This window comes from Protopterus annectens, chromosome 4.part0 (genome assembly GCF_019279795.1).
Source record: "Protopterus annectens isolate FY-2018-M chromosome 4.part0, PAN1.0, whole genome shotgun sequence".
In the NCBI taxonomy this organism is placed as follows: Eukaryota; Metazoa; Chordata; order Ceratodontiformes; family Protopteridae; genus Protopterus; species Protopterus annectens.
In genome coordinates, this window is record NC_056733.1 from 775,638,978 (window position 1) to 775,666,093 (window position 27,116).

At 40.8% G+C, this 27,116-nt stretch overlaps 1 protein-coding gene across 1 annotated transcript in view; it reads left to right on the plus strand.

Annotated features, from left to right (window-relative positions):
• The window catches only part of PI4KA (phosphatidylinositol 4-kinase alpha), a gene marked incomplete at its 5' end in the record, with an annotated part of 2,160,482 nt that overhangs the window by 144,797 nt on the left and 1,988,569 nt on the right, over positions 1-27,116 (plus strand). Inside the window, 1 exon segment of the mRNA XM_044068731.1 lies at positions 2,472-2,544. Within this exon segment, the coding sequence (XP_043924666.1) occupies positions 2,472-2,544 (73 nt within the window).

A 27,116-nucleotide genomic window follows, 5' to 3' on the forward strand; every position in this document is an offset into this window, starting at 1 on the left:
AGACACAATGCAACTCCTTCTGAAAATAGCTGGATGCAGCATCTTGATTCTCATACCTGATTCTTGACATCCCCTGATTGCCGGAATAAATTTAATTCTGTTCTGTCTAGTGTATAGTGAATAATCATTTTCTTCAAACAGTTTGCTGTTTCCAGTTTTTAATACTTTGCCCTTCTGCCTCCGTTTTGTCAGGATCAACTCTTTCTACTGCTGTGATTGCATTTTCACTAATGTAGGTCTTGGCTGCCTTCTCATGGCCAGGTGTTTCTCCATGTACTCTTTATCCTTTCAGTTAACAGATTCTGATGTGGAATACCAGTCCAGTTTTTTATTTGTGCTTTCATAAAATTAATGCAGCTTGTTCCTTCTATTTTGTCTGGTACAGCAAAAAATCTCAGATTTTCTCTACACTTTCTGTCGTCTAACTCAACTATTTTTTTGAAACCGATCTTTTTCAGTTATCTCATATTTAACCATCTTTTTCTTCATTTCATCTTCTGATTTTTGCAGTTTTGTGAGTTCATCTAAACAGCTAGTTAAACCTTTTTCTATTTGTCCAGCATTTGTTATTTGAGTGGATATATTCCTTCAGTGTTTCTTGTATTTTAATCACATCTGAGTACATTTGATTTATTTTTCCACCTAAATTAATGGAAGCCATCTCTTGAACTATATCTGAAGGTTGACCTGCTTGTTGTTGAATAGCTGCAGAATTCTTCCCAGGCAGTGTTTTCTCTTTACTATTTCTGGTTGATTTTCTTTCAGGTTTCCCCAATTTAGTTTTTGCTGTCATCCAGGCAGTATATTTACTAGCCAGTAACTGAAATTTACTCCAAAAAGAGTTTCAGTGGCTGTCCTTTTTCTCAGTTTCTGTTTTCACACTGGGAGAGCTGAAGTTAAACTGTTGATACTTGTGCAGCCATCTTGTAGCCCTGTAAGTTCAGGTAGCTTTGAACTGTTTTGTTGCAGTGAGAGAAAAGCTGTAACTATACATGTTCTCAATGCTGAATGCTGTGGAAGAGTCTTTTACACTATGGCAGCATCATTGTTATGAGTGTCCCTGACATGATACCATGCTGTGAGTTTGAGATGCTTATATTTGCCTAGATGTTGAACTGCTTGTAAATGGGTACATATTCTAGATTTTAATAAAGGAGGCAATAGATGATTAACATAACTGAGGTTTCTCAGTTTGAGTACAGTAAGTACCTGTTTTTAAGTAGTTAGAACAAAGCTGTTCTTGATAAATATGCTAATATCTAAACTAGATTAATATAGCATTGGCCCAAATGTTTATAAAGTCAAAGATAGGTTATTAAAGCTAACGTAGATTTCTACTTGTGGAGAAATTAATACCCTAAACTTGATAAAATTAACAGTCCTTTGATTAGCTGCTAGGGTCTTTTGTACTGTGTTCCAAAAAAAAAAAAAAAGTCTCCAAATTAAATACCAGTGTCAGTGTCCATTAGGTGAAGGTAAAGCTGAAGCAATGGAGTTATGTCCAGGATTAAGTATTTTTTTAAATAGGCAAGCATGACCTGTTCCAAGTGCATATGTTGTTGTTCAGGACAAAATGTCTCTTTGCAAGTAAGAATTGGCTTAATTTGCTACATTTTGTTTGCTTAGTTGTGTTCACATTATGTAGAAATGGGACATTTGTCTTGTCCTGTCATACTTTGATGCATGTTTAATTACTGCTTGCAAAACACCAAGAATCAGTTTGGAGAGGGTGGAACCAGCATTGTGTTTTTTTATCTCCTGAAGATTAGAATCTTGGAGATGGACTTTGTTGTATGACTGCTGCCTGACTGAGGCTTAACAGTGGTAATGTTGCAATCTTCTGTACTTGAAGAATGTACATGTTCATACCATATATTGTAGTTCTAGGCTGTGAAGAACCTCTCCACCATCTATATGACCACAAAAGGTCAGCTGCTGGGTCTACTCTATACTGCATAAGATTTCCACACATCTGATAAAACAAGACAGAACAATGATAGGTGTTTATTACATGATAGAGGCAACTAAAGAAATATTTATTTATTTTTTATTTTTATTTTTATTTAACATTTGTTGACCGGGAATGTCCAACTGTAGTAACTGGATTGCACATATTGAATACTTGTGTATGGTTAAGTTTGTGTCTCTTCTGTGGTAGTTATGTTACATCACCTGTCCTCCAGAAAACTGGAATACCTTCAAGGGTGTCATATTTGTAGCACATTCTAAGGCGGTCAGAATATATATATATATGTATGTATATATATATATATATATATATATATATATATATATATATATATATATATATATATATATATATAGATATATATATATATATAATTTATTTATTTTTATCCTAATTCTAACTAAAGCCTTGTAAGCATGAAGTTCACAAACCCTGTAAATGTTGCTCTTCTGTCAGTAAGTTTTTTTTTTTTTTTTTTAATAATTTTTATTATGTTTTGCAGGCAAGCCCTGATCGTGGAACTCCCCTTCCTAGCTCACCTGGAGGGTCTGTCACTGCTATCAATTATTTTGAAGGTAAGTATTGAGAGTTTCTTTACTTTTCTAATTTATTACTTTGTCCCATATTTTCCCTTCTGTTGGCAGATGTGCCATGTTTGTATGCGTGTGTGTGTGCACGCGCGCTTAGGTGGTAGGGGGAAGTTTATGTTGCATGTGCTTTAATTCTGAAATCTGCCCCTTGTGCTTCGTTTCTGCTTTGCTGAAGGAACATCAACCCTTTTGTTTGACACAAAGTTTATTGTTTTAGTTGGAAAGCAGGTACAAAATAGCTTTGTTGCACATGGGTATGAATCTATATTAAGTCTTTTTGGTTTATAACAATGTTGTGAATCTGAGAAGACAGTAGAAAACCTAGACAAGACACTAGATTTGTATGTTCCTGTTTTATATGCTTTCATTGACTTTCATTCATACGTGTGGTGTTTGAGAGGACAGGGAGGCGAGCAGACAGTACAGTACTGCTCGTTTCTGATACAAAACTGTGATGTGAGTGTACGCACATAACCAAAAAATGTATGTAGGTGTGTCACTGCACTGGTTTGAACAGGAGCAAACTTTTTCTCCGTTATGAATTTTGTTTTGAATTGGGAAGTACAAAGTGGTACCACTTTAGTTTCATTTCAACTACTGGAGTTGTATAATCAAAAGACATAATTTAAAGGGCTCTTAACACTGAACTTTTTATTGCACTAATGTACAAGTTCCTGAGTGTATTCTGTTCTTTGGCCTTCAGGTGTGAGACCTAACTTCTAGCCAGGAAATGGTAACTTTCAGTTTTGTAATTGCCTAGACAATTCCAGTAGCAGAAGTAGCTTGGCATGCTTGTATACACGACTGTGAGTCTGTCTGGGTTACGTCCATTGAGGAATATGATAAGGTGACAAAAGATATCATTATGTGAAAGAGTTTGATCTTGTGCTGACTGAGCACGTATGAAGGGACTTCAGTTCCCTCTTTCCACTTCACATTTGAATACATCTCCAAATCCTGTCTTGCTGTATACTTAGGCTGCACTGGTTTCATAAGGTTATAGCTTGGATCTTGTGTAGTTATTTTATAGGGAGCTAACACACTTATCCAAGACCAGAAATAATATATTACTTCTCTCCTGGAAACCCAGTAAGATATTTAACATTAAGCATCAGTGATGACATTAGACAAGCAAACTTTTGTTGTTTCTGTGTACGGACAGAGGGAAAGACTTTGCCTGATGTAAACTGTGTAATGTATTCTCTGGCAGAGTGATCTTCATAAGGTTCATTGCTGCAGCAGCATAAACTGTATGGGGTATATCCTGCTAAGGATATAACAGATGATCAGCTTCCAAAGCTGTAGGGCACCATCCATTCACACAAACTGTTAGATGAAGCTGTGCCCATTTTTAGGCAGGTTATTGTTGACATTTCTGCATCTATTGCTTCAAAAATTTATTGCAAAAAGAAACAAAAACTTAAAATATGTCTTTTCCTTTCTCAGTGATGCTGGACTGGAGTACTTTATTGGGTTTAGCTCAAGGTTTAGTATAGGCTCTTGACCTTTCTTGTATGGCTATGGTAAACGTAAAAGGGATTTTTCATTTTCTGAAGAGATTCAAGACCTTGACCCTTTAAATGATTGTGAGGGGACAGATTATGCTGTCTCAACAGATTTCTGACTCAGATTCTGATGAGTGTGTGGCTCTGGACAGTCCCTTTGAAGGATACTTGTGCTCTGAGACTATTTTCAGAAATAGTTGGTTCAGTGGAAAAACTGTGATGTTTCTTTGTCTTTCAGGATATATGATTTGTTACAACTATAATTTCCAGAACCTACAACATTTTCTTCTGTTCTGTGTACTTTGGAGGATGTTTTTGTGACCGCCTATAATTTCCCTGATAGTCAGCTGGTCCATAAAGCAGATAGATTATACAAAGTGCCTTAGAATTTTAAGTTTTTATACAGTCTTCTGAGATCTTATCTAGCAGCTGTTGCGTTAGTTAGTCTAGTAGCTGCTAAACTTTTAATATGAATCCCTCTCCTAACAGTGATTAGAAGACTTTTTTAATGGGTTTATGAACAACGTGTATTCTTCTGAAACACTTGTTTTTAGAATTCTCTGCTGTCAAATTCATATGTTAAAGTTTATGGTTGCTTCTTGTGAGAATAGGAGTAATATTTTGATTGTTTCCTCTTATGAGGAAAAATCTGCTTTGAGTAACTCTATCTCTTCTGTAACTGAAGTGACTACCCGTTGTTTGAAATGCACATACGACTCTGCTGAGGCCATCTCTGGGGCTTCTGCTACTGGAATTGTTAGGAGGAGGTATGGCTGGCACTGTTCTTAAAACCTGCCAGAGGATGTCAAAAATGAAATTTTGAATTCCCCCTTTGACAGAGAACTAGATTTTGGCCACTCTACTGCAAAGGTTATTAAAATTGTGATGAGAGAGGAAAGCTGATTCAAGGCATCTCCCAGATTTTCAGCCCTCTTTCTCTATGTTTACCAAGGGATTTGGTGCTGTCTACAGCTTTCTTTACAAAGCAGAATAAATGGTCTCAGCAATCTGCTGGTAAGCAGACATTTAAAAAAGCAATGATGGGGAAGTCCGAGAAAGAAAGCAGGAACCCTCTAGAGCAAAGGACAGCCTAATATGTCTGACTATATGAGGGACTTCCCCTCTTGCCCCAGCAGCCCCCTAATCCTTCCAGAAATTCTGAACCGTTATTTCTGTCTTTGACAGATGATTGGTTCTGATAAGTACTTCATCAAGAGTACAAGTAGCAGTGGGTGGCTCTCCCAATTTTTTGGCTGATTCCTCCTCACTTGACTGACGTAGCTGTTCTTTTTCCTCCTGTCATCAGCGTGTGCTCACTTGGGGTGATAAAAGTTGCTCCTCCTCTTCATTTAGGAAAAGGGTTTTTATTCACTTATGTTGCTTGTGAAGATTCTTTAAAGACCAGTTTTGGATCTTTCCTGTTTGAACCAGTTTGTGATGGTGCCCAAGTTCAAAATGTCATTTCACAACTTGTTACCCCCTGTATCCCATTTGAGTTTTCTAATGACTAGATTTAAAAGATGTATATCATCACATTCCTGTAGATCTAGATTTCAGATGTTTCTTAAACTTTTTTGTGTGTTTGGATCACAGTATCATTTCAATACATTAATCTTTGTGCTATCTACTGCCCAGATGTCTAGCTGCTGTGATTGCCTAATGCAGACTGCAAGGTATTCAGATTTTTTTTTGTTTAGACATCTTCCTCATCTTTGCAGAGTCTTTTTCAAAAGTGTCTGGAATCTCTCAGTTGGGTAAAGGATTTCCTACACAATGTCGGAATCCAAGAGAGCATTCAGTAGTCTTTTCTGACTCCTCCTCATACGATTGTTTTTCCTGGGGTGTTTCTTGGACACCTCAATTCAAAGAGCTTTTCTTTCACAGGAGAAATAGATCTGTATTGAAATCTATTCCTGAGGTTTTCCACACAGACTTTACCTCAGCAAAGGAATTCCTCAGGATGCTGGCTGTTGTGGCATCAATGATACTCATGATACCTTTGCCAGACTCCACATGAGAAAAGTCCCATTGGTACCTGAAATCTGTATGGTCCTAGCATCAACATCCTTTGACTTTTCAGATTCCAGTTTTGGGATTTTTGAAAAGAGAGGTTATGTGGTGGAGATGACAAATTTCACAGAATGCAGGTCCCATCCCCCCACCCCCAGCATGATCGTTCACAACAGATGCCTTGGACTTTCTCTGGGGAGCAGTGTTAATGAGAATAGGTGTGCAGGGTCTTTGGAATGAGAAAGATGGACCAAAAAGCATAAACGTAATAGAAATGTTAGCTTTTGTAAATGCTGTCAATCTTCCGTAGTCTCTGGGACCTCTGCAAGTGTTATAAACAACACCACAGTGATTTGGTGCATAAACAAGCGAGAATCAGATCTTTCCCTCTGTGCAGACTAATCATGGTAGCCTGGGATATAGCTTTTCATCACCATCTCACTCTGCAGACATCTTACATAATGTCATAGCAAAACTGTGTGGCAGACAAGCTGAGCAGTACCAGGACAGACCCTCACAAATGGAAAATGAATCAGAGGGTCTTCATGGATAGATCTATGGGAAACACTGCAAATAGATCTTTTTGGCTCCAAAAAGTCGTTTGGAAAAATTCTGCTTCGGTACACCATACACAAAGGCCTTAAAGACTGCTGCTTTTTCTTTTCCTTAAACAAGAGTGTTCCTCTATGCTTTTCCACCCTTTCCACTAATATTCAGGGTAATTCTGAAGATTCATAAAGACTCCACAAAGGTCATTGTGCTGACTGTTTTCCCAGACAACAGTGGTTCTCCCTTCTTTTTGGAAATGTCTAGGGGCAATTACTACAAGCTTTCTCACAGACTGGATTTACTAACATAAGATCAGGGGGTGTTTTGATAGATCCTAACCTCAAACGGCTACAAATGACTCCTGGATAATAAGAGTTTTGATAATGTTTTGGTACTTTTTTTCTGAGAACATGTGGCAAGTATTAATAGAAGCAAAAAAACTTGCTACAAGAAAATAATGTATTTGCAAATAGTAAAGGCTTTCTAGTTAGAGCTAAAAAAAAAGCATCACCTTTTTAGGGCTAGTGTTCTTCTGGTTCTACAGTGTGTGTGTTACATGTGACCTATCATCTTACTTAGTCAGGGTTCACTTGTTGGCCATTTCAACATGTCTGCTCATGGATCCCCCTTTTTTCAGTGTGGTCTCATGTCAACATGTTTTTGAAAGTGATGTTGCATATAAGGCCTCCAAGAAAACAGGTGATGCCTCCTTGGGATCTTAATTATTTTGTGTTAGAAAAACTTTTGCTCCATTTGAACCAACTAATCTGGCCGATGTAAGGTGCTTAGGATCATAGGTAAGTACTAGACTAGCTGCCCTTGTGGGACAATTTACGACTAGCCAGTTTTGCTTTTTGTGCTTGAGTTAACCTTTCCCATTTGATTAGAGATTGGCCTTACCCAACCCATGGTTGATAATTGTATATTACCCCTAATGAGAATAACTGGCATCATACAATTTGAGGGGACCCATGCATGGGATAAAGCATTTAGGAGCTGCCTCTGTCCATTAGTAGTACAGTGGGCAGTCCTGGGATAAATTTTCTGTTTCCCATCCATGGATTCCAAGTTGCACTTGAATATGTATTGGAGTGAACTTTGTTTTATGTAGTCTGCTTCCAAGCAGAGATATCCTTTGAGAGATGTACCTGTCCCAGCAAACCATTCTGTTGATATTGCAGAAGAGGTTTAGATCTCTATACCCAAGTATTTCTGAAGCTATTCGAGTTGCTGATGTGCAGTAAATCCATCAGTATTCGTTTGGAGATTACCTTGTATAACAGACACAGGTCACCTCTTAGTCTGTAGGATACAGTGTAGTGAATGGGGCTTTGAGTCAGTCCATGTAGGGCATGTTGTTTAGGCCTTGTATCCTTTTAGTAAGATGTCTCTGTGAGTATTCCAGTTGTTGCATGTATCTTGACAGATAATACGCCAAAGAGGCATGGACCGTTTCTGGTTGGGCAATGAGTGTCTGTGCTTGACTCCTGATTGGTCTGATTGCTATTCAAGGTATCTTCTAGGAAAAGGCAACAACAAACCAACAGACTCTTGCATCACCTGGGACAAGACTTTGGATCACCAAACAGGCTGTGGCCTGCTTCTCACCTTGGGATTAGTGCTAATGTTTTACTTCTGGTGAGAGAAGAAACAAACAAAGGAGCATTGTGTCCCAGCAGAGTGAAGCTGTGGTGAGACCAGCACTAGTAGTAGCTAGGCAGTAGCCATTCACGCATCTCCTCTTTTTATCACTCTTGACAAGCTAATTCTTTGTTTTCAGTAAGTACTGCTTGATTTGTTTATAACTTCAGAATATCTGCCCAAATACTTAACCCTTAAATTTTCAGGGTCTACTTATTAGTTTCCCCTCAAGTGTTTGACAGTTCCTTGTATAGACGCAGACACCTTGAGTGACATTTTCCTGTAAAAGCATGATTGAGGTTTCATAAGAACTGCAGGGATCAGGTGTTGTGATTTCATAACCAAATGGTAGCTTCTGCATGTAATGTAGCATTGTCACTGTGGCCCAACTGATGACACTTTACATAAAATTGGACACCATCTCTATTTGTTTTGTTTGATTTGAGGGTCTGTCACTTTGCAGTTATGCATGTCAAATACCCCTCAGAACTGAGGTGGTGGTTTGGTTCTTTCTAAGGCCAGGAGATTGTTGGCATTTAAATGGGTAAGCCCTCTCTACCGTGTCCTTTTCATGATCAGCCTGGAAGCCCTGTCCTGGTATTCTCAGCCACAGCAAGTGAAAGGAGGGAGTATCAAACCCTATGTCCTTTGACTGCAGCAAGCTACTGAACAGCTCAGCCTTATTTGTCACTGAAACTTGATTTTTGCAGTAATCCTATGTGCACTTTGTCTCCTGTGAACTTGAGATTTTTGTGCTACTTTTAAATGGCACGGGTGGCTATATATAGTGCCCAAAACTAGTGTTTTAGATACTAGACCTCACATCTAGGTTTGCTGCCCTAGTATTTCAACACTGCTACTTTCAGTCATGGTACTGTCTACAGACTCCCATACCTTGATTGCTTTCATTCCAGTTGCCCTTTCCCAGACCAGTAATACTGGTGTTAACACTGTACATTTTCCTTTCACTTCCTGGTTTGTGGTTTAGGAACATAGGTCCACTAGTAGCTTGCCTACTCTTGCCTGTATTTGTCATAAGTGTACATTCCCCAGTATTGGTGACTGCAGTCCCTACCACTGTGGCAAATGTAGTCCAAAAGGATGCTTTGTTCACCCTATTATGAATATCTTTTGAACAGGTCATTCTGATACCTATATTGGGAATGTTTGAGGGATTCTGCAGTTAGATGCAGTGCTGGAAGCAGGATGGTATAAACTGGGCTCCTACTTGTGGTTACATCTTACAGGGGTAGTATTAAATGTGACAGTTGGAAATGTTATGGTATTGCTAGCTTATTGAATATGGCTTGACTGCCAGATTTGGGCGGCACCTTATGGATGCATTGCCCTCTAGCCAAATTTCATTGCTGTAGCTGTTTTGGGGGAAAGTGTCGAGCGTGACTTACACAGTATACCAGGTGGCTTGGTGGCTTGGATAAAAGTAGCCCTGTGGTCCCAGGAACACATGCTCTTTGAGTACACTCAGCCATGCCAGTATAAGGCATGGAAATTTTGTGATCTGCTACATGCTGGAAATCTGTCCCCCCACAGAAGGCAGTTTGCATGACTCTTACTTTTAGAACTATGAACTTTTTTGATACAATTACTGTTTTGAATGGAAGTTGGGTAAACACTGAAAAAAGTTAGATTGCCCTAGAGTTAACTGTCTGCTTGCACCTGTCTTGTACCATTTCATGGGGAGGCAAAAGCCACATCACTATGGCTAGGCTTACAAATGCCCCAGGGCAGATAGCCTAGTACTAAACTATGAAACTAACTATGAAACTATTAATACCTAGTTGCACACAGGACAACTAGTTTGCATTGACGAGCACAGTCCTCAGAGCTGCAAACCGGATACTCCTGACATTGATTTGTATTCTCACTCTGTCTAATCAGTAAAAAAGGGTCTGTTGCCATAGATATGAACTTTTCCACTATCCCCATTGCTAGCTTGTTGGATATGGGCATCCTGAGACCATTTAGAAATTGCCTCATGTTTATAGACAAGCAGTTAATTCTTAAGCAGTCTGATGTGATATGTGAGAGGTGTATTTACACAGTGTCACTGGCGGCAAAGCTCTCGCATAAAGTACTCTTGATGTCAGTGGCTTTCCCTTCTTTTGGAAATGGTAAGGTTGTCAGTAGTGCACACACTGCACCCATCACACACAATTCAAAGCAGACATATAGATCCACATATGCTGAGGCACTTAAATGTAACCTTCCTAAACTCCAAAGACTCCTAGATGAAGTACACACAAAAAAATACCCTCAGCAGCCCAGAATGCACTCTTTCAAAGCAACACCCACATCAACACATACAGCCACATCTAATGGAGTCTTTGTTTCTAAGCCCATATGGCATGTCACCACACAATCCAACTTTCTGTTTATCGTGGACTCCATTGTGAGACACACTGATGTACCGGTTACCAGGATGAGTAAGGAGAAAGTCACGGTCAGTTGCTTATCAGGGGCAAGGATCTGCCCCATTGCACAAGCCTGCAGGTCATTGGAGCACAAGTGCCAGTATGACTCATAGTCCATGTTGGTGTAAATGACCTGAGATGTACCTCCCTTGACTATATGAAGAGAAGAGACATCATGGAGCTCTCAGAATACGTGTCCCAAGCTGGTATGAGCCTAGCATTGATCAGCATTTTACCTTTTATAAGGATGATGCCACAATATAAGCAAAAGATGACTGACTTTAATAATTGGCTTAGTTTCTGGTGTCATTCTAAGGGGGTGCAATATTTGTCAGCATGGAAGGAGATGGTCAACAGACCACACTGCTTTGCCAGGAATGGTCTGCACCTCTCCACTCTAGGCTTTCGAATATTAGTTAAACCTGGTCTTCCCTTTTAGTGCCTGTTTTAGGCAATGTCAAACAGAAAGTACTTCTGACATAGCAAATCAAAACCAAGAAAATCTAAAGGTATTATTGTTTAATGCTAGGAGTCTAAACAAAACCTCCACTCCCTAGAAGCTGTCTTCACCCTAGAGAATGCTGACATCTGTGCGGACACTGAGACATGGTTTTAAAGCCACGGAGAGCATACCAACAGTGAAAGGTTATAATGCCTTCCATACATTTAGACTAGCTACTAGACAGGTGGACTGAAGGTGGAGGTGTCTTGGTTTACATCAAAAATAAATATACCTCAAGGCTGTTCAGACTAGGTAAAGCACTTAAGTTTCTCCACATTGAGATCAGGACAGGCAGAATCCCATACCACATTCTTGCAAGCTATAGGTCCCACTTTATGACCAAGGAAACCCATACCTTGTATTTAAACTTATTGGAAACACTCACCATCAAACTCAATACCCTATTCATGGGCAACTTTAATTACCCCATTATTAATTGGGAATCCTATACAACACCAAATATATAGGCACAGATATTCATGGATTTTGTAAACACAAACTCCCTGGACCTGATTGTCAGTACACCAGCCATGTGTGCAGCAGTCCTCTTAACTGTACCGAGTTCCTTGGTATTTACTGATTATGGGGCTTATGGGGGAAAAATAATGGGGTGCCTTGAATTCCTGAGTGGCCCCTTCAGTTCCCGAATCGAGGGTGCATGTACTCTCTCTCTCTTTCCCTTTTCCATAAGTGGTTGTGGAAGAGGAATCAGTTTTCTGCCCAGCCCGCCTTGGACTTAAAATAGCAGCAGTCAGCAGCACACAGTGTTAGAATCAGACCAATCAGACCAATGAATGGAGGAGGCTCTCAAGTCTTGAGCTGTTTTTTTTTTTTTTTTTTTAATGAATACGAGCGACTAGCGAGCAACCGAGCCATTAAGTGCAGCAGTCGAGCTGCAGTCTGCAGAGTCAGACCAGTCTGCCCAGCCAGTGACAGTCAGAGAGAAAGAGAATGAGAAATTGATTTTGACTTCCTTCTCCGGCTCCTCCAGGTTAAAAAAAAAAAAAAAAAAAAAAAATGTGGCTAGATTTGTTCATAGTCTCTCATCCTTCTCTCTCCCTGTCTCTAGAGTAATAAATGTTCACGTTTGTGCAGATGTGTAATTGTGCATGTTTGTGCGAATTTGTGAATGTGAGCGAGGTGAGCATGTGTGTGTGTGTGTCTAGTTTTCACACTGTTTGCTGTTGTTTCAAGACAAGTGCTTATGTAAACTGTAGATTTTCAAACCCGTTCTTTGTCCCTGTTTGATGGTAATGCTTTGGCTTTGGAATTTTGTTTAAGGTAAGCCATATAATAGGAATGGCTGGAAAATGCTTTGATCTGTTTCTCTTTTGCTTTTAAACTCGCATCAAAGTGATTTTCGTCTGCATTGACACCTTCTCCCAAGTAATGATGGTGTGCTTTTGGAAGTGTACCTTGTCCGTGACATTTATGACCAGACTCCTGAGTAATGATAAAACTAGACATTTCCGATACCCTGCATGTACAGGTTGCACCTACGGGTGAGTGCATCCAGTATGTGAAAACTAGCTCATCTCTGTTAGAATATGTTAAGACTGGACATGTGTTGCTTGCATACTTTGTGGTTGCGTATTGCTTGGCTTCATTTGGCTCCAACTTGAATAAGGCTGGTTCAGTGGTTCTGTTGTAGAGTGACACTTTGTGTATTGCACCATGTGCAGTCCAACGAGTTGTTGTGCAGATAGGGCTTATAATATTGCCGGGCATGGGAGTTGGGGAAAACAATGTCTTGTGTTTTAATGTTAAAACTGTAGAGTACTGCATATTGGAAATGACAGACAAGATGAGGGAATACTGTCCGATAATGTGACAGAAGGCTGAGGTTTTGGAGTAATTCCAGTGCAGAAATATAGCAGCAGAGGATAAGAAAAGGAAGACTTGTATGGCTAAGATAATTGAATTACAACAAAAAAGAATTAAGCTAGATTTCCAGTTTTATAAGTCACTGCTTGCATGTCATAGCACTATGTCGAGATCCTGGAACTGTATTTATTGATATCATACTGATGAGGTGTGTAGAGACCAGCCATGACATTTTGGGGGGGCTGATGTGGGTACACGTACTGGCGCTAGTGACCAGAAGTACAAGTCAGACATGTGAGCAATAATACTTAACTACCAAGTTCCTCAGAGGAGAAGTATCATACACTTGTGCAACTGCATTGATGCACAAAAAAGTGTAGTAATATAAAAGAACCTGGCAAGATTAGGTAAATGGTATAAAATGAGGCAGCTTCGTTTCAGTTAAAAAAAAAATGCAAAATAACTCTGAAAAGGAGTGTGCATTGGGAAGGGAGGCAGTAACTTAGAAACAAAAGTAGAAAGAGGCTTGAGGGTCTTTCACATCGGATAAATGAAAAATGTGAGAGTAGTGTAACAAGCCAGCAAGGAAGGCTAATGGGATTTTGGATCACAGATGAAGAAACATTAGTAGCAGAAACCGAGTTATCTTTTTTATAAACTTTATTTGAGATGCTATGTGTAGTATTTTTTGTGGCTGTGAGAAATCCATCTTTGCAAGAATTTAGATCAGATAAAAGCCTTCGGAGTATGACAACAAAAAGGGTGCATACTCTTCCTCAGCTATATAGACAGAGGTATTAGAAGGGTGTGCAGATTTAACATCAAGGATTGGCCTCATAGGATTCCTAATGATCTATTTATTGCACAGTTTATTTGTGCTGAAACAGTTTGTGTATGCATAGGAAAAAGTAGATGGGTTTATAGTGGCACTTAGTGCTTCTTTACGTTTAGAGTTTGCAGCACTTAGAGTGTGGAACTGTACTGTTTATACCATTGCTGCTTCGTTCTTTGCATTTATTTACTTATTTATATTTGTTGACCGGGAGTGTCCGACTGGACGTAGGTCCATTTTCAGTGGAGGCCCGGGGAGAAAAGCTCCACAGTTAAAACAGACAGTAGATGTAATGGGATCCTATCTCGCCTACATTCACAACAGATGGGTTCGGAGCCGATCCATCGGCTCCGACTCGGCAACTAATACACTAGCACGAAGTCTCTCATTGGCTGGGCTACTCCCTATCCCAGGATGCACTACACCTGCTTCCCCAGATCTCGTTTGCCGCTTAACAAGCTGGACGTGGTCTCGACTTGGCTGGAGCAAAGTGGTTCTTTTTACCTTATTGGTCCTTGACCTAGGGAATTTTTGTCTATATTAACCAAACAGCTGTTTTAACAGCTATTTCTTGCTATTTCTTATTGTTTTTTTTTGAGTGCTTGTTTCCAAAAATTTAAATTATTCAGTCGGGTAAGGCCCGTTTAAGTTAGAGGGCCTTTGCCCTACCTTTGAGTGCTATAAGGTTTATTTAACTTTTGGTTAGTTGTTTTTCGGGCAAAGCCCGTTTAAATTAGAGGGCTTTGGGCCGTTTAACTTGTTTCTAATTGTTTTGAGGTAATCTTTCACCAGTACTCGCGCCAGTGTGTCTCGCGCTTTTCAGTTGGCGCTTTTTTGTGTATAGTGCTATACTTGTTGTGAGAGAGTAAGATTTCCATAGAGTTTTTACTTGTTGTGGCCTGTATCATGTCTAAGGAACAAAAGTCAGGTTTTAAAAAATGCACTCGGTGCAAGTATAAAATGTCCATTACAGACAGTCATTCAGTTTGCGTTTATTGTTTGGGGCCGAAACATCTGCAAGAGACTTGTAGCGTCTGTCATGCGTTCTCCTCTAGAGTTCTTCAAGAACGCAAGAACAAGTTAATATTGAAAGGGCTTATCAAACCTTTTTTTTGAGGAAGCCTTAGATCTACCTGTTGCTTCCAAAAAGAAAAGATCGTCGGCTCCGACAAGTCCGTCGGAACCGACTTCTAAAAGACTAAATTGACCTCTTCTTCCTCGGCTCCACTGACTTGGGGCCGAGGGTCGAGTCTGCCTCGATACCTCCTACCTCGGCTCCATTGCCTTCAGAGCCGCAAGTTGGAGTATCGAGGTGAATCACCTCCATCGGTTCCAATGGCTTCGAGCCGGTGGAAGTGTGCAGCTCAGACTCTTCCCCTCGGCTCGAAGGAGGCTCCTTCGTGCCGATGGTGGTCCATGCTGTGGTGGAGTCGGCGCCGATAGCATTGGAGCCGTTTGAGCCAGTCCCCTTCTCTCGGGCCGAGAGGAAAGTCTTCTCGATTGTCTACCTCCTCTAAATCATCGAGACTTTCAGATTTGGACCTGGATAGGGTTTTACAGAGGCTATTCCAATCTCCAGTGTTTACTAAATGGTCTCGGCTCCAGCACAGTTAGCTTCGGAGCCGATCCCCCCTCCAACACATTCGATTCCTCCTCCAACCTCCTCGGAGCCGTTGGAGTCGGTGGTGGTGGAGCAAAGCGGAGCCATATGGTCAGAGCAGAGACCCCTTTGAGGTCTCTCGGTTCCGACTGTGCTTCCTACCCTGTCCTCGGTTCAGGGTTTGGTACTGCGACCTCCTCAGCCGGGCCCGAGGGGAACACTTTGGGATTGGGTGCTTCGGTGCTTAGTCTTCCTCTCGGAGCATCGGCTGCTGGAATTCCCAGTGCCATCGTGGCCTCTAGACCAGTGACCTCCTTGGATTCTGGAGGTCCGGCCTTTGAGGCCATGAGGAACGCGCTGACCATGCCTTTGCCGGTTCAGCAAGATTCTACCTCACCGTCCCTAGATTTGGAGACTGGTGCCTCTGTTGTGTTGCAGCTCCCCGGCAGCGGGGCCCCAGGGCCTGAGGATACCCCCATCGGTTCCCTTCTTCGGGTGGTCCGTCCGAAACTGCTTCGGACGAACCCCACGGAAGAAATTGTGTAAGAGGAAGCACGTAGACTCCCAAGATGAGTCTGTTACATCGGATACTGACCTCGATGACGCAGAAGGGTCCCCCAAATCATCTTCGGATGATATCTCCTTCTCAGATATCTTGGAGATTCTGAGACAGAGAGGTGACTGGCAAGCCAAAACCCCTTCAGCTGAGGAGTCAGTCTTCCTCAAGGCCTTTGGGGCCCAGCCTTCCGCCTCCTGGGTGTCTCCGCCCTTCGATGAACTCCTTGATTTGGTTTCTCGAAGGGCGTGGGAACACCCTGATTCTGTGGAACCGGTGCCTGCGAGGCCCAATAAATTTTTGTCAGCCCCCCCCCAGAAGGAGTTTCTCACAAAGGGTGTGCCTGTAGATGCTTTGGTGGTGGCTTCTGCCACACAGCAGGACGTGGCAGAGGCTTCGTCTGTTCATCCTCCTAATAAGGATTCCAGGAGCATTGATAGGTGCAGGCGTACCCTGTCTTCAGCGGCCTTTACCCACGGTCGCTGAACTACTTATGTCATTTTACGAGGCTCCAAAGGGATCTTCTCAAAGAGCTAAATGACTCTCTTGTTGGTAACCTACCTGAGGCGCTGGCCCGACTGTTGGCACTGATGACTACCCTCCTTTCTATTGTTAACTCGTCCATGAGGCTCATTTCATATGCGGCCGAAGGGGCGAGTAGAGCAGCGGGAACAGGCGTTGCCCTCAGGAGACAAGCCTGGTTACGCTTGTGTTCGCGGAGGCCTTCAAGTCTTCCTTCGCCGACGCCCCTTTGATGGGTCATCTTTGTTTGGACCCAAGGTGAAGGACACACTAACTCGGTGCGAGCAGGAGGGCAAGACTTTGACTGCCGTTGGGGCCCGATTTTCCGCTCCTTCTAGGCCTTACCCCAAGGCTCAGAGAGGAGGGAAAATGTGGTTTAGAAAATCTCAGAAGTCTTTCCCTACTCCACCCAGTGATTCCCCCTCCAGAGGCGGGGGATTTGGAAGACGCCGCCCAGAGGTGGCAGAGGCCCCGTAACTCTGGAGACCGCGATTCCTTTCGTGGTTCTTCCTGCACCCAGCGTCCCTGAGTTGTTCCCCGCCTGTGCACCTCCAGAGCCAGTCGGCGGTCTTTTTGCCGCACACCCACAAGCTTGGGAATCCATAACAAGCGATCAGTGGGTGCTTCAGATTATTACCGGAGGTTGTATCATCCCTTCAACAAACCCCTTTCTTTAAGGGAAATCCCGGACGTACCACCCAGTCAGCGGGATCAGGCAGCATTAGAGGTTTCAAAGCTGCTAGAAAAAGAGCCATCCAGCCTGTCCCCATCGACCAGATCGGATCAGGAACTTACTCAAGATTATTTTGGTACCAAAAGACAGGGGACTTCAGGCCCATTTTGGACCTCAGTTCATTGAATCGCTTCGTAAAGAAGTCCAAATTCGAATGGTCACTCTTCAATCTATTCTTCCTTTGCTGGAAAAAGATGCATGGATGTGCTCCATAGATCTCCAGGACGCTTACTATCACATTCCCATAGCTCAAGAGTCCAGGAGACATTTACGCTTCCGCCTCTGAGTCAGTCATTTCCAATTCAGAGCACTGCCCTTTGGTCTCACCACAGCCCCCAGGGTGTTCACCAAGTGTCTGGCAGTGGTAACTGCTCACCTGAGAAGTCTGGGATTCCAGGTGTTTCCTTATCTAGACGACTGGCTCCTTACTGCCACCTCCGAGCATCTACTACTCCAAGCGGCTCAGAGCCACGTTCACCTTGGGCCGTTTCTTGGGGATCACGTTCAATTTACAAAAATCTGTACTACAGCCATCTCAGCGTATTACTTTCATAGGCGCAGACTTAGACACAAAAAGAATGTGCGCCTTTTTACCGGCAGCAAGAATTCAGGTCCTACAAGATCAAGTCAAATCCTGTCTTCCCCTACTAAGAGCCCCGGCCCATTGGATCCTACAACTGTTGGGCTCGATGGCGTCAACCATACTTTTAGTTCCCTTGGCCAGACTTCACATGCGAATTTTACAATGGCTACTGTCGGTTCAATGGTCTTATCAGGAACTTCCCTTGAACCACTTAATCATGATCACGGAAAGTTGCCGTCGAGATCTGCATTGGTGGCTTCTCCAATCAAATCTCGACCGGGGCGACCCTTTATACCTCAACGTCCCGTTGCCACTGTGACTACGGACGCCTCCCAGGTAGGGTGGGGGGTCATTACCTGGACAGGTCGGTCCAAGGCACATGGCAGATCCAGGAAACGCATTTGCATATCAATGTCCTGGAGATGAGAGCGGTACTGTTGGTACTTCAAGCTCTCCATCACGCTCTCCCACAGGGCCCGATTACTATCCTATCCGACAACATGTCGGTGGTGTGGTACATAAACAAGCAAGGTGGAACCAGGTCTTACCCACTATGCAGAGAAGCCATGAGACTTTGGCACTGGGCGGTAGCTACCAACCGCTTTCTAATGGCAACGCACATACCGGGGAAGTCCAATGTGATTGCGGACAGATTAAGCAGGACCATTCTTTTACCCCACGAGTGGTCCCTCAACCAGGGTATAGCTGCGAAAATCTTCGACAGATGGGGTCTTCCTTGCTGCGACCTGTTTGCCAGCCCTCACAATGCGAAATGCAGAGAGTTCTTCACACTGTTCCTTCTCAGGGACAGATTCCCAGGGGCAGCTCTGACTCACATTTGGCCCCCCGGTCTTCTCTGCGCCTTCCCTCCGTTCCCCCTCCTACCGAGGGTGATACAGAAGGCCATTTACATGGAGAGCGAGATGATTTTGATTGCCCCGCATTGGCCTCGTCAAGTTTGGTTTCCTTTCCTACAGAGGCATGCGATAGAAGGTCCATGGTTTCTGGATCCAGTGCCAGACCTGTTGACTCATCAGTCAGGACGGCTTCATCCGTCTCTCAGGTCCCTGAAGTTGGCAGCATGGTTACTCCACTTCCATCCTTAGTCCGAGACAATGCTCTTTGGGCGGACGTGGTCCACATACTGTCTTCTTCTCATAAACCTTCCACTATCAAACTTTATTCCAGTAAATGGAAAAGGTTTGCCTTCTGGGCTCAAGAACGGGGTATAGATCCTCTCACTGCACCAGTATCGGAGGTTCTGAATTTTCTGGCCTCCCTTTTTCAGTCGGGCTCTTCAGTTTCTACCATTAAGGTTCAGCTAGCGGCGATCTCTAATTTTCATGCTTCATTTGAACCTTCATTGATGTCTCACAAACTTTGTAAGGCCTTCCTTAAAGGGGCTTGGCTCCTTAGGCCTCCTTTATCTCATCCTGTCCCCCCTTGGGATTTGAATATGGTTCTTACTGCCCGTCCTTTCGAACCAACTGCTACCTGTGATTTAAAATTTCTGTCTTGGAAAACGGCCTTTTTAGTAGCCATAACGTCCGCTAGGCGAGTTTCAGAACTTCAAGCTCTTTGTTCTGATCCTCCCTATTTGATTTTTCACAAGCATAGAGTTTCATTGAAATTAAACCCTGCATTTATACCAAAAGTGGCCTCCTCTTTCTGTATTCAACAAACTATAGAACTCCCTGTCTTTTTTCCAGAATTCTCTAATAACGCAGAATATACTTTGCATCAATTGACGTACATAGACAATCATGCTTTTATTTGAATAGAACCGCTCAAACGCGGAAATCAAATCAATTGTTTGTTTCCTTTGCAGTGAACAAATTGGGTCAACCAGTAACTAAAACCTCCATATCTAAATGGATTAAAGATTGTATCATTTTTATTTATTCACAGGCTAACAAAGACCTTCCCTTTCCAGTCAAGGCTCATTCTACCAGGGCAATGGCTACTTCCGTAGCGTTTCACTCCAAGTTATCAATAGATGATATTTGTGCTGCGGCAACCTGGACTTCTCCGCACACTTTTATTTCTCATTACAAATTGGATGTGGTTTCTCGAGGCAGAGCTTCCTTTGGTTCCACAGTTCTCAGAAGTGTGTTCCAATGAGCCACCCGGGATGTAGGTGCTAGGGACGCTGTCCCATCTGTTGTGAATGTAGGCGAGATAGGATCCCATTACATCTTTTAGTTATGTACTTACCATAACTTCGGATGTATGGGATCCATCTCGCCTACATTCATAAGTACCCACCCTCCTTCCCCCTTCCATTCAGATTTAGAGGAGCTGTAGTCCCTTTTTTCTTGGCGATCTTTCTTGAAGAACTTTAGTTGGTTATAGTGACTACTAGTTTTTCTGTGTTTGCATGGATGTATGAAAGCGAACAAACAAGATCTGGGGAAGCAGGTGTAGTGCATCCTGGGATAGGGAGTAGCCCAGCCAATGAGAGACTTTGTGCTAGTGTATTAGTTGCCGAGTCGGAGCCGATGGATCGGCTCCGAACCCATCTGTTGTGAATGTAGGCGAGATGGATCCCATACATCCGAAGTTATGGTAAGTACATAACTAAAAGTTACATTGGATTACATAGCGATTAACAATTTACATAGCAATTACTTACAACATATTTACAGATGAACAACATAGTACATCAGTAGACAACTAGAATCTATCTGTGAAGTACATAACAGACATTAACAAATGTTACAATAAGAAGTTCCTGCTGTATAATAAGTACTAGGCTTATGAGCATCTGAGCTTGCTATAATCAAGGTAGTTAGTGGAGTGGAAAGAAAGGTAGTGGTTGGATGTGGTGGGTGATGTTAGAGTGGGCGTTGCAAGGGCACAGCCAGCATGTTTTTAGGTGTGCTTTTAGTAGAGTTTTGAAGTGGGTGCATGATGGCATGGAGGTAATAGTTAGAGGGTGTATGTGTGCAGTTTACCATTATTACTTCGTTCTTTGCATTTAGTGAGTGTAATACACCATTATTTTGGTTGTCTGTTCTTCAGTTTGCATTTGAAAGTTGGTATCCGTCAATTCCATCAGAGTGGGTGGGGATACATAATTTTGTATGCAGATTTTCTGTTAATCAGCATACAGATTTGTACCTGTTTTCATGGGCCTTTGTCCAGATTTTTGATGTTTCCAGGTTGAGAGGTATGGTGTGTAAACATACTGGATCTGGTCATCCCTAATATGAGAGAGTGCTGCACACCCCCTAGTGTAATGTCTTACCTGGTAAGGTCAGACTACAAAGTGGTCTTTGAAGTAAAAAATAAAACCTTGTCCCCCAGCTACCCCTGGAATATTCAGGAACTACCTTAAGGCTAACCTCTTGGCATTAAGTGATAACCTGGCAAAATTTCAAGCCCAACACCAAGAAAAGTCCAAAACTTACTCGAATCCAATAAAAGTTAAGAAGTCACGGCTTGGAACCAAGGTAGAAAAAACACAGCTTTATTTCGACAATAAAATCCAAAGATTCGTCGGCACAAGAAATAGATCCAATATTACATCAAGCGCTTTCACCCAGGACCTCCCAGGCTTTGTCAAGATACACACCCATCTTTTTTACTTTGCTTTTATAGCACTTGTAACTACAAACTCATTAAAGATAATTGAATAATTGTGTGATTATTGCATATACAGTTAAAGAAATTTTGCTGTTTTAAAACTAGTTCATACAACTATACACTTGCATTTTAAGTGCCCTACGAAATTCATTATTAACTTTGCTATTAAAGTTGAGAAGTACACATTTAAAAATCTAAAAAATCTTAGAAAATTAAAATAATCAACACTAAAATTGTATAAATGCTAATTGTCTGTTTAACAATCCCTAGTACATTTCACTGAAACCATTTAATAAGAACAACACAACAAACACTGATTTTGGATATGTAATCAATTGTGTATATGTTAAAAATACAAAATACAAAATGTTATTACATGTACCCTGATAAAATCCTATTCTACATATAAATAGTTATTATAAATATAAATAATTGTAAGTGATTGCTGTGTGTGGTTGTGCATAGTTATAGCTTAGCTCTTCTTAATTTCAAAATACTATTTATACTGATTGTGTCATTTAACCCTGGGGGTTTGGAGGCATTTAATTTCAACTGCCATAGCAGTTCTCTATAGTCCAGCGACGCTTCCCAATCACCCCCTCTTGGGTTGTGTTTGACTTGTTCCAAAACTAAGAACTTCAGCTTCATTGTTTTACAAGTAAGAGAATGTTTGAAGAATGCATTAGTTTCTTTTTTCTTGTTGATGTCATATATATGTTCATAAATTCTTTTATTCAAATTCCTTTCAGTTTTACCAACATAAAAGGAAAAACAAATCTGACAGTACCCAAGATACACTACCCCCTTGGTGGTGAATGTAAAATGTCCTACCGTATTATAAACCTCTAGATTTCAAAAATAGTCCTTTGCTATTAGCAATGTAGGGGCACTGACTACATGATGTACATTTGTACGTACCTTGGCTCAACTGTGTAGTGCTGCTAATACCTAAACCTTCTCTTTCAAACAAATCTGTCAAATTCATGTCCCTTTTTCTTGTGAATTGGGGTTTCATCCCAACAATGTCCTTAATCTCTTCGTTCATAGCCAAGATTGGCCAGTACTTCTTTATAATGTCCTCCACTTTTTGACTGTCCGCATTGAATGTGTGTATGAATGGTTTCCCTTGGTTGGTCTTGTTGTCAATTTCCATATTAGTTGGAACTTGCCCATTAATGTCACCTAACAGTGGGTAGTAAGTGCCATCTTTTTTTACAATAATTTCAGCAACAAGTTTGTTGAATAGTTGCATTGGATAACCTCTCTCCTTGAATAATGTTCTTAAAAACAGCACCTCTTTATTGAACAAACCATCCTGACTACACATTCTGGACGCTCTTATTAGTTGTCCCTTCATAATTTCCTTTTTCTGAAAAAAAGGGTGACAACTGTCAAAGTGGAGGAACATGTTGGAATAACTGTATTTCCTGTATATGCTAGAACGAAAACAGCCTTCATCATAATCTTTTTCCAGTTTTACATCTAAATAATTCATTTGATCTGTTTCTATAGTGTAGGTAAACCTCAAAAATGCTGTGGTGTTGTTTATGTAACTCATAAAACTTTCAAATTCATTCCTGTCCCCTCTCCATAGAATACATATATCGTCCAGGTACCGTCAATAGTGCAATATGCACCTGGACCAGCCAGTTTCAAATATGTATTTATTCTCCCAAAATGACAGCACAACGTTCGCATACGCTGAAGCACATGGAGTGCCCATGGCTACTCCCCTTCTTTGTTTAAATAATTCTCCATTAAAGAAGATAAAATTGTTATTTAGGATCACTTCCATAAATTCCACCAAAAGTCCTGTGATATTATTGCTTAGCCCTGACTTAGTGACTAGTAATTCATTGAACCACTCAAGTCCTATATCATGTGGAATGCTTGGGAATAATTCAATGACATCAATGGATATCATGTATTGGGTTTCTAGAAAAAATTCGTTCTTTATACTTCTCAAAAACTCCCATGAATCCTTACACAAGTATTCTAGTTTGGTTACAAAGCTCTTTAATGTAGTGTCCACAAATTTACCTAGTGATTCTGTTATTCCCTGTGCCCCCGCTACAATTGGTCTAAATTGTAGTGGGCTCAGTCCCTTGTGGACCTTCAGTATCCCAAACATTACAGGTGTGAGTGGTTTCTGGATGAATAAGTAGTTAAATAATTGTTCGTTGATAACCCCCTGCAGGAGGTGGTCTTCTAACCTGTACTTGATCTTAGCGTATGCGATGTTTCTTTCATTTATCAATGCCTCTCTGTATTGATCTGAGTTTTGCAAAAGTGTGTAAATGTTGGCTTCATAATCTTGTTTGTACATTAAAACAACCCCACCCCCTTTGTCCGTTTTCATAACCCTGATGCCTTCCTTCTTTAGCTTGTCTATTAGTAACACGGATTCATTGGGGAGGTTACTTTTGTGTTTATCTCTGCTGTTTCTGTATAAACTTCTGATTTCTAATTCTGTCATTTCTTCGAATATCTTTAAAGAGGGGTGCAAAGGTGGGTTAAATGTGCTAGGACGGGTGAATAAACCAGGAGCATGTTTATTCCCTTTGAAAAAAATGTTCAGGTTTAACTGACGTGTGAATAGTTTAAGATCTAATACTGTTGTAGCAACGTTTGGAGGTTTAACAGGCACGAAATGGAGCCCTTTAGTAAATAAGTTGAAATAAGTGTCATTTATAACAACCTCTGTGAAGTTGTAAATGGTGAAATTGTCTTTTTTATTAATACTACAAACAGAAATATTAACTTTCTCATAACCATTAATGTTTGTAGAGCCATCAATTTCTTCCCTTATCTCTTGGATTTGCTCCACGTCCGTGTGTGGTACAAATTGCCTGTTCCCCTGCCTCCCGGCCCTGGTAAAACCCTGACCAAACTGGTTTAATGACTGGTTTGACTTTTGTGCTAGCCTTTCACTTCTCCTTGGAGGATCACTTTGGAACCCACCCTCATTTTCAAACACTTGGTCATTATTTTGATTGTTTTTATTGTAGTTTCTATCATCACGCTGCCCTCTATTCTTGTTACCAAAGCAGTATGCAATTCCTTCACTATATTCGTACAAATCTCTTTCTAGTTTCTTAATCTTTCTGTTGACAATTCTGTAACAATGTTCATCTACTTCTCTAAATGAACTTTCATAGTCCTTTTCAACACTGGTAAACCTAGAATCATTCACAATTGTGTTATTAAGCGTATTTACTTCTGTTAGCAAGACAGTAGCTTTGTTTTCATAGTCTTGCACCATTAAACTAAGCATCTCTAAACCTGTGTTATTAAACAATTCTGTTAACTCATTAAATAACTCTGTACCAGGCATTGCATTGTTTGGAAACCTGTTGTAACGCAGCCCTTTTGGTACCCTTTTTACCCTTATGCATTCTTTGAGATAATCAATCTCCATTTGAGTCATTTTAAACGCATACAATTTGTTATTTAACTCTTTCAATGATTGTTCTACACAATTGTCGTCTATATTAACAATATTGTCCGTACCTTTGTTAAAACATTGGAAGTCCACCTATTAAAATTGAAGTCCTTGTTGGTTTGTAATCCATAACCACTGGTACCCGTTTGTCTCGTATTCGGTTGCTCTGACACTTCCGCGTTTCTCCGTTGATTTAACTCTGCTGCTCTTGAACGTGTGTTCACTTTTAAGGGAACAGTACTACTGTTGTCTTTTCTCAAAAGTTCCTGGTTAGCTGGAATGCTGTTATTGTCCCCATTACTCTCATTCAAAAGCCTTTCACTTAACTGTGAGAGTAAGCACATAACTTGTCTAAATTCACCTCTGGTGACTGGGGCTTCATCCGGAAGGTGTTGCTCTTCGGCTAAAATAGCCGGTGTGTCGCAGTACTCTGCACTACCCGTTCCCTCAGCCATGACTTCAAAAAACACAAGCAGAACACCAGGAAAAGTCCAAAACTTACTCGAATCCAATAAAAGTTAAGAAGTCACGGCTTGGAACCAAGGTAGAAAAAACACAGCTTTATTTCGACAATAAAATCCAAAGATTCGTCGGCACAAGAAATAGATCCAATATTACATCAAGCGCTTTCACCCAGGACCTCCCAGGCTTTGTCAAGATACACACCCATCTTTTTTACTTTGCTTTTATAGCACTTGTAACTACAAACTCATTAAAGATAATTGAATAATTGTGTGATTATTGCATATACAGTTAAAGAAATTTTGCTGTTTTAAAACTAGTTCATACAACTATACACTTGCATTTTATGAGTTTAAACATTGAAAAAAGTGCCCTACGAAATTCATTATTAACTTTGCTATTAAAGTTGTGAAGTACACATTTAAAAATCTAAAAAATCTTAGAAAATTAAAATAATCAACACTAAAATTGTATAAATGCTAATTGTCTGTTTAACAATCCCTAGTACATTTCACTGAAACCATTTAATAAGAACAACACAACAAACACTGATTTTGGATATGTAATCAATTGTGTATATGTTAAAAATACAAAATGTTATTACATGTACCCTGATAAAATCCTATTCTACATATAAATAGTTATAAATATAAATAATTGTAAGTGATTGCTGTGTGTGGTTGTGCATAGTTATAGCTTAGCTCTTCTTAATTTCAAAATACTATTTATACTGATTGTGTCATTTAACCCTGGGGGTTTGGAGTTTACCTACACTATAGAAACAGATCAAATGAATTATTTAGATGTAAAACTGGAAAAAGATTATGATGAAGGCTGTTTTCATTCTAGCATATATAGGAAAGACAGTTATTCCAACATGTTCCTCCACTTTGACAGTTGTCACCCTTTTTTTCAGAAAAAGGGAATTATGAAGGGACAACTAATAAGAGCGTCCAGAATGTGTAGTCAGGATGGTTTGTTCAATAAAGAGGTGCTGTTTTTAAGAACATTATTCAAGGAGAGAGGTTATCCAATGCAACTATTCGAAAAACTTGTTGCTGAAATTATTGTAAAAAGAGATGGCACTTACTACCCACTGTTAGGTGACATTAATGGGCAAGTTCCAACTAATATGGAAATTGACAACAGGACCAACCAAGGGAAACCATTCATACACACATTCAATGCGGACAGTCAAAAAGTGGAGGACATTATAAAGAAGTACTGGCCAATCTTGGCTATGAACGAAGAGATTAAGGACATTGTTGGGATGAAACCCCAATTCACAAGAAAAAGGGACATGAATTTGAAAGATTTGTTTGAAAGAGAAGGTTTAGGTATTAGCAGCACTACACAGTTGAGCCAAGGTACGTACAAATGTACATCATGTAGTCAGTGCCCCTACATTGCTAATAGCAAAGGACTATTTTTGAAATCTAGAGGTTTATACTTAAATACGGTAGGACATTTTACATTCACCACCAAGGGGGTAGTGTATCTTGGGTACTGTCAGGTTTGTTTTTCCTTTTATGTTGGTAAAACTGAAAGGAATTTGAATAAAAGAATTTATGAACATATATATGACGTCAACAAGAAAAAAGAAACTAATGCATTCTTCAAACATTCTCTTACTTGTAAAACAATGAAGCTGAAGTTCTTAGTTTTGGAACAAGCCAAACACAACCCAAGAGGGGGTGATTGGGAAGCGTCGCTGGAATATAGAGAACTGCTATGGCAGTTGAAATTAAATGCCTCCAAACCCCCAGGGTTAAATGACAC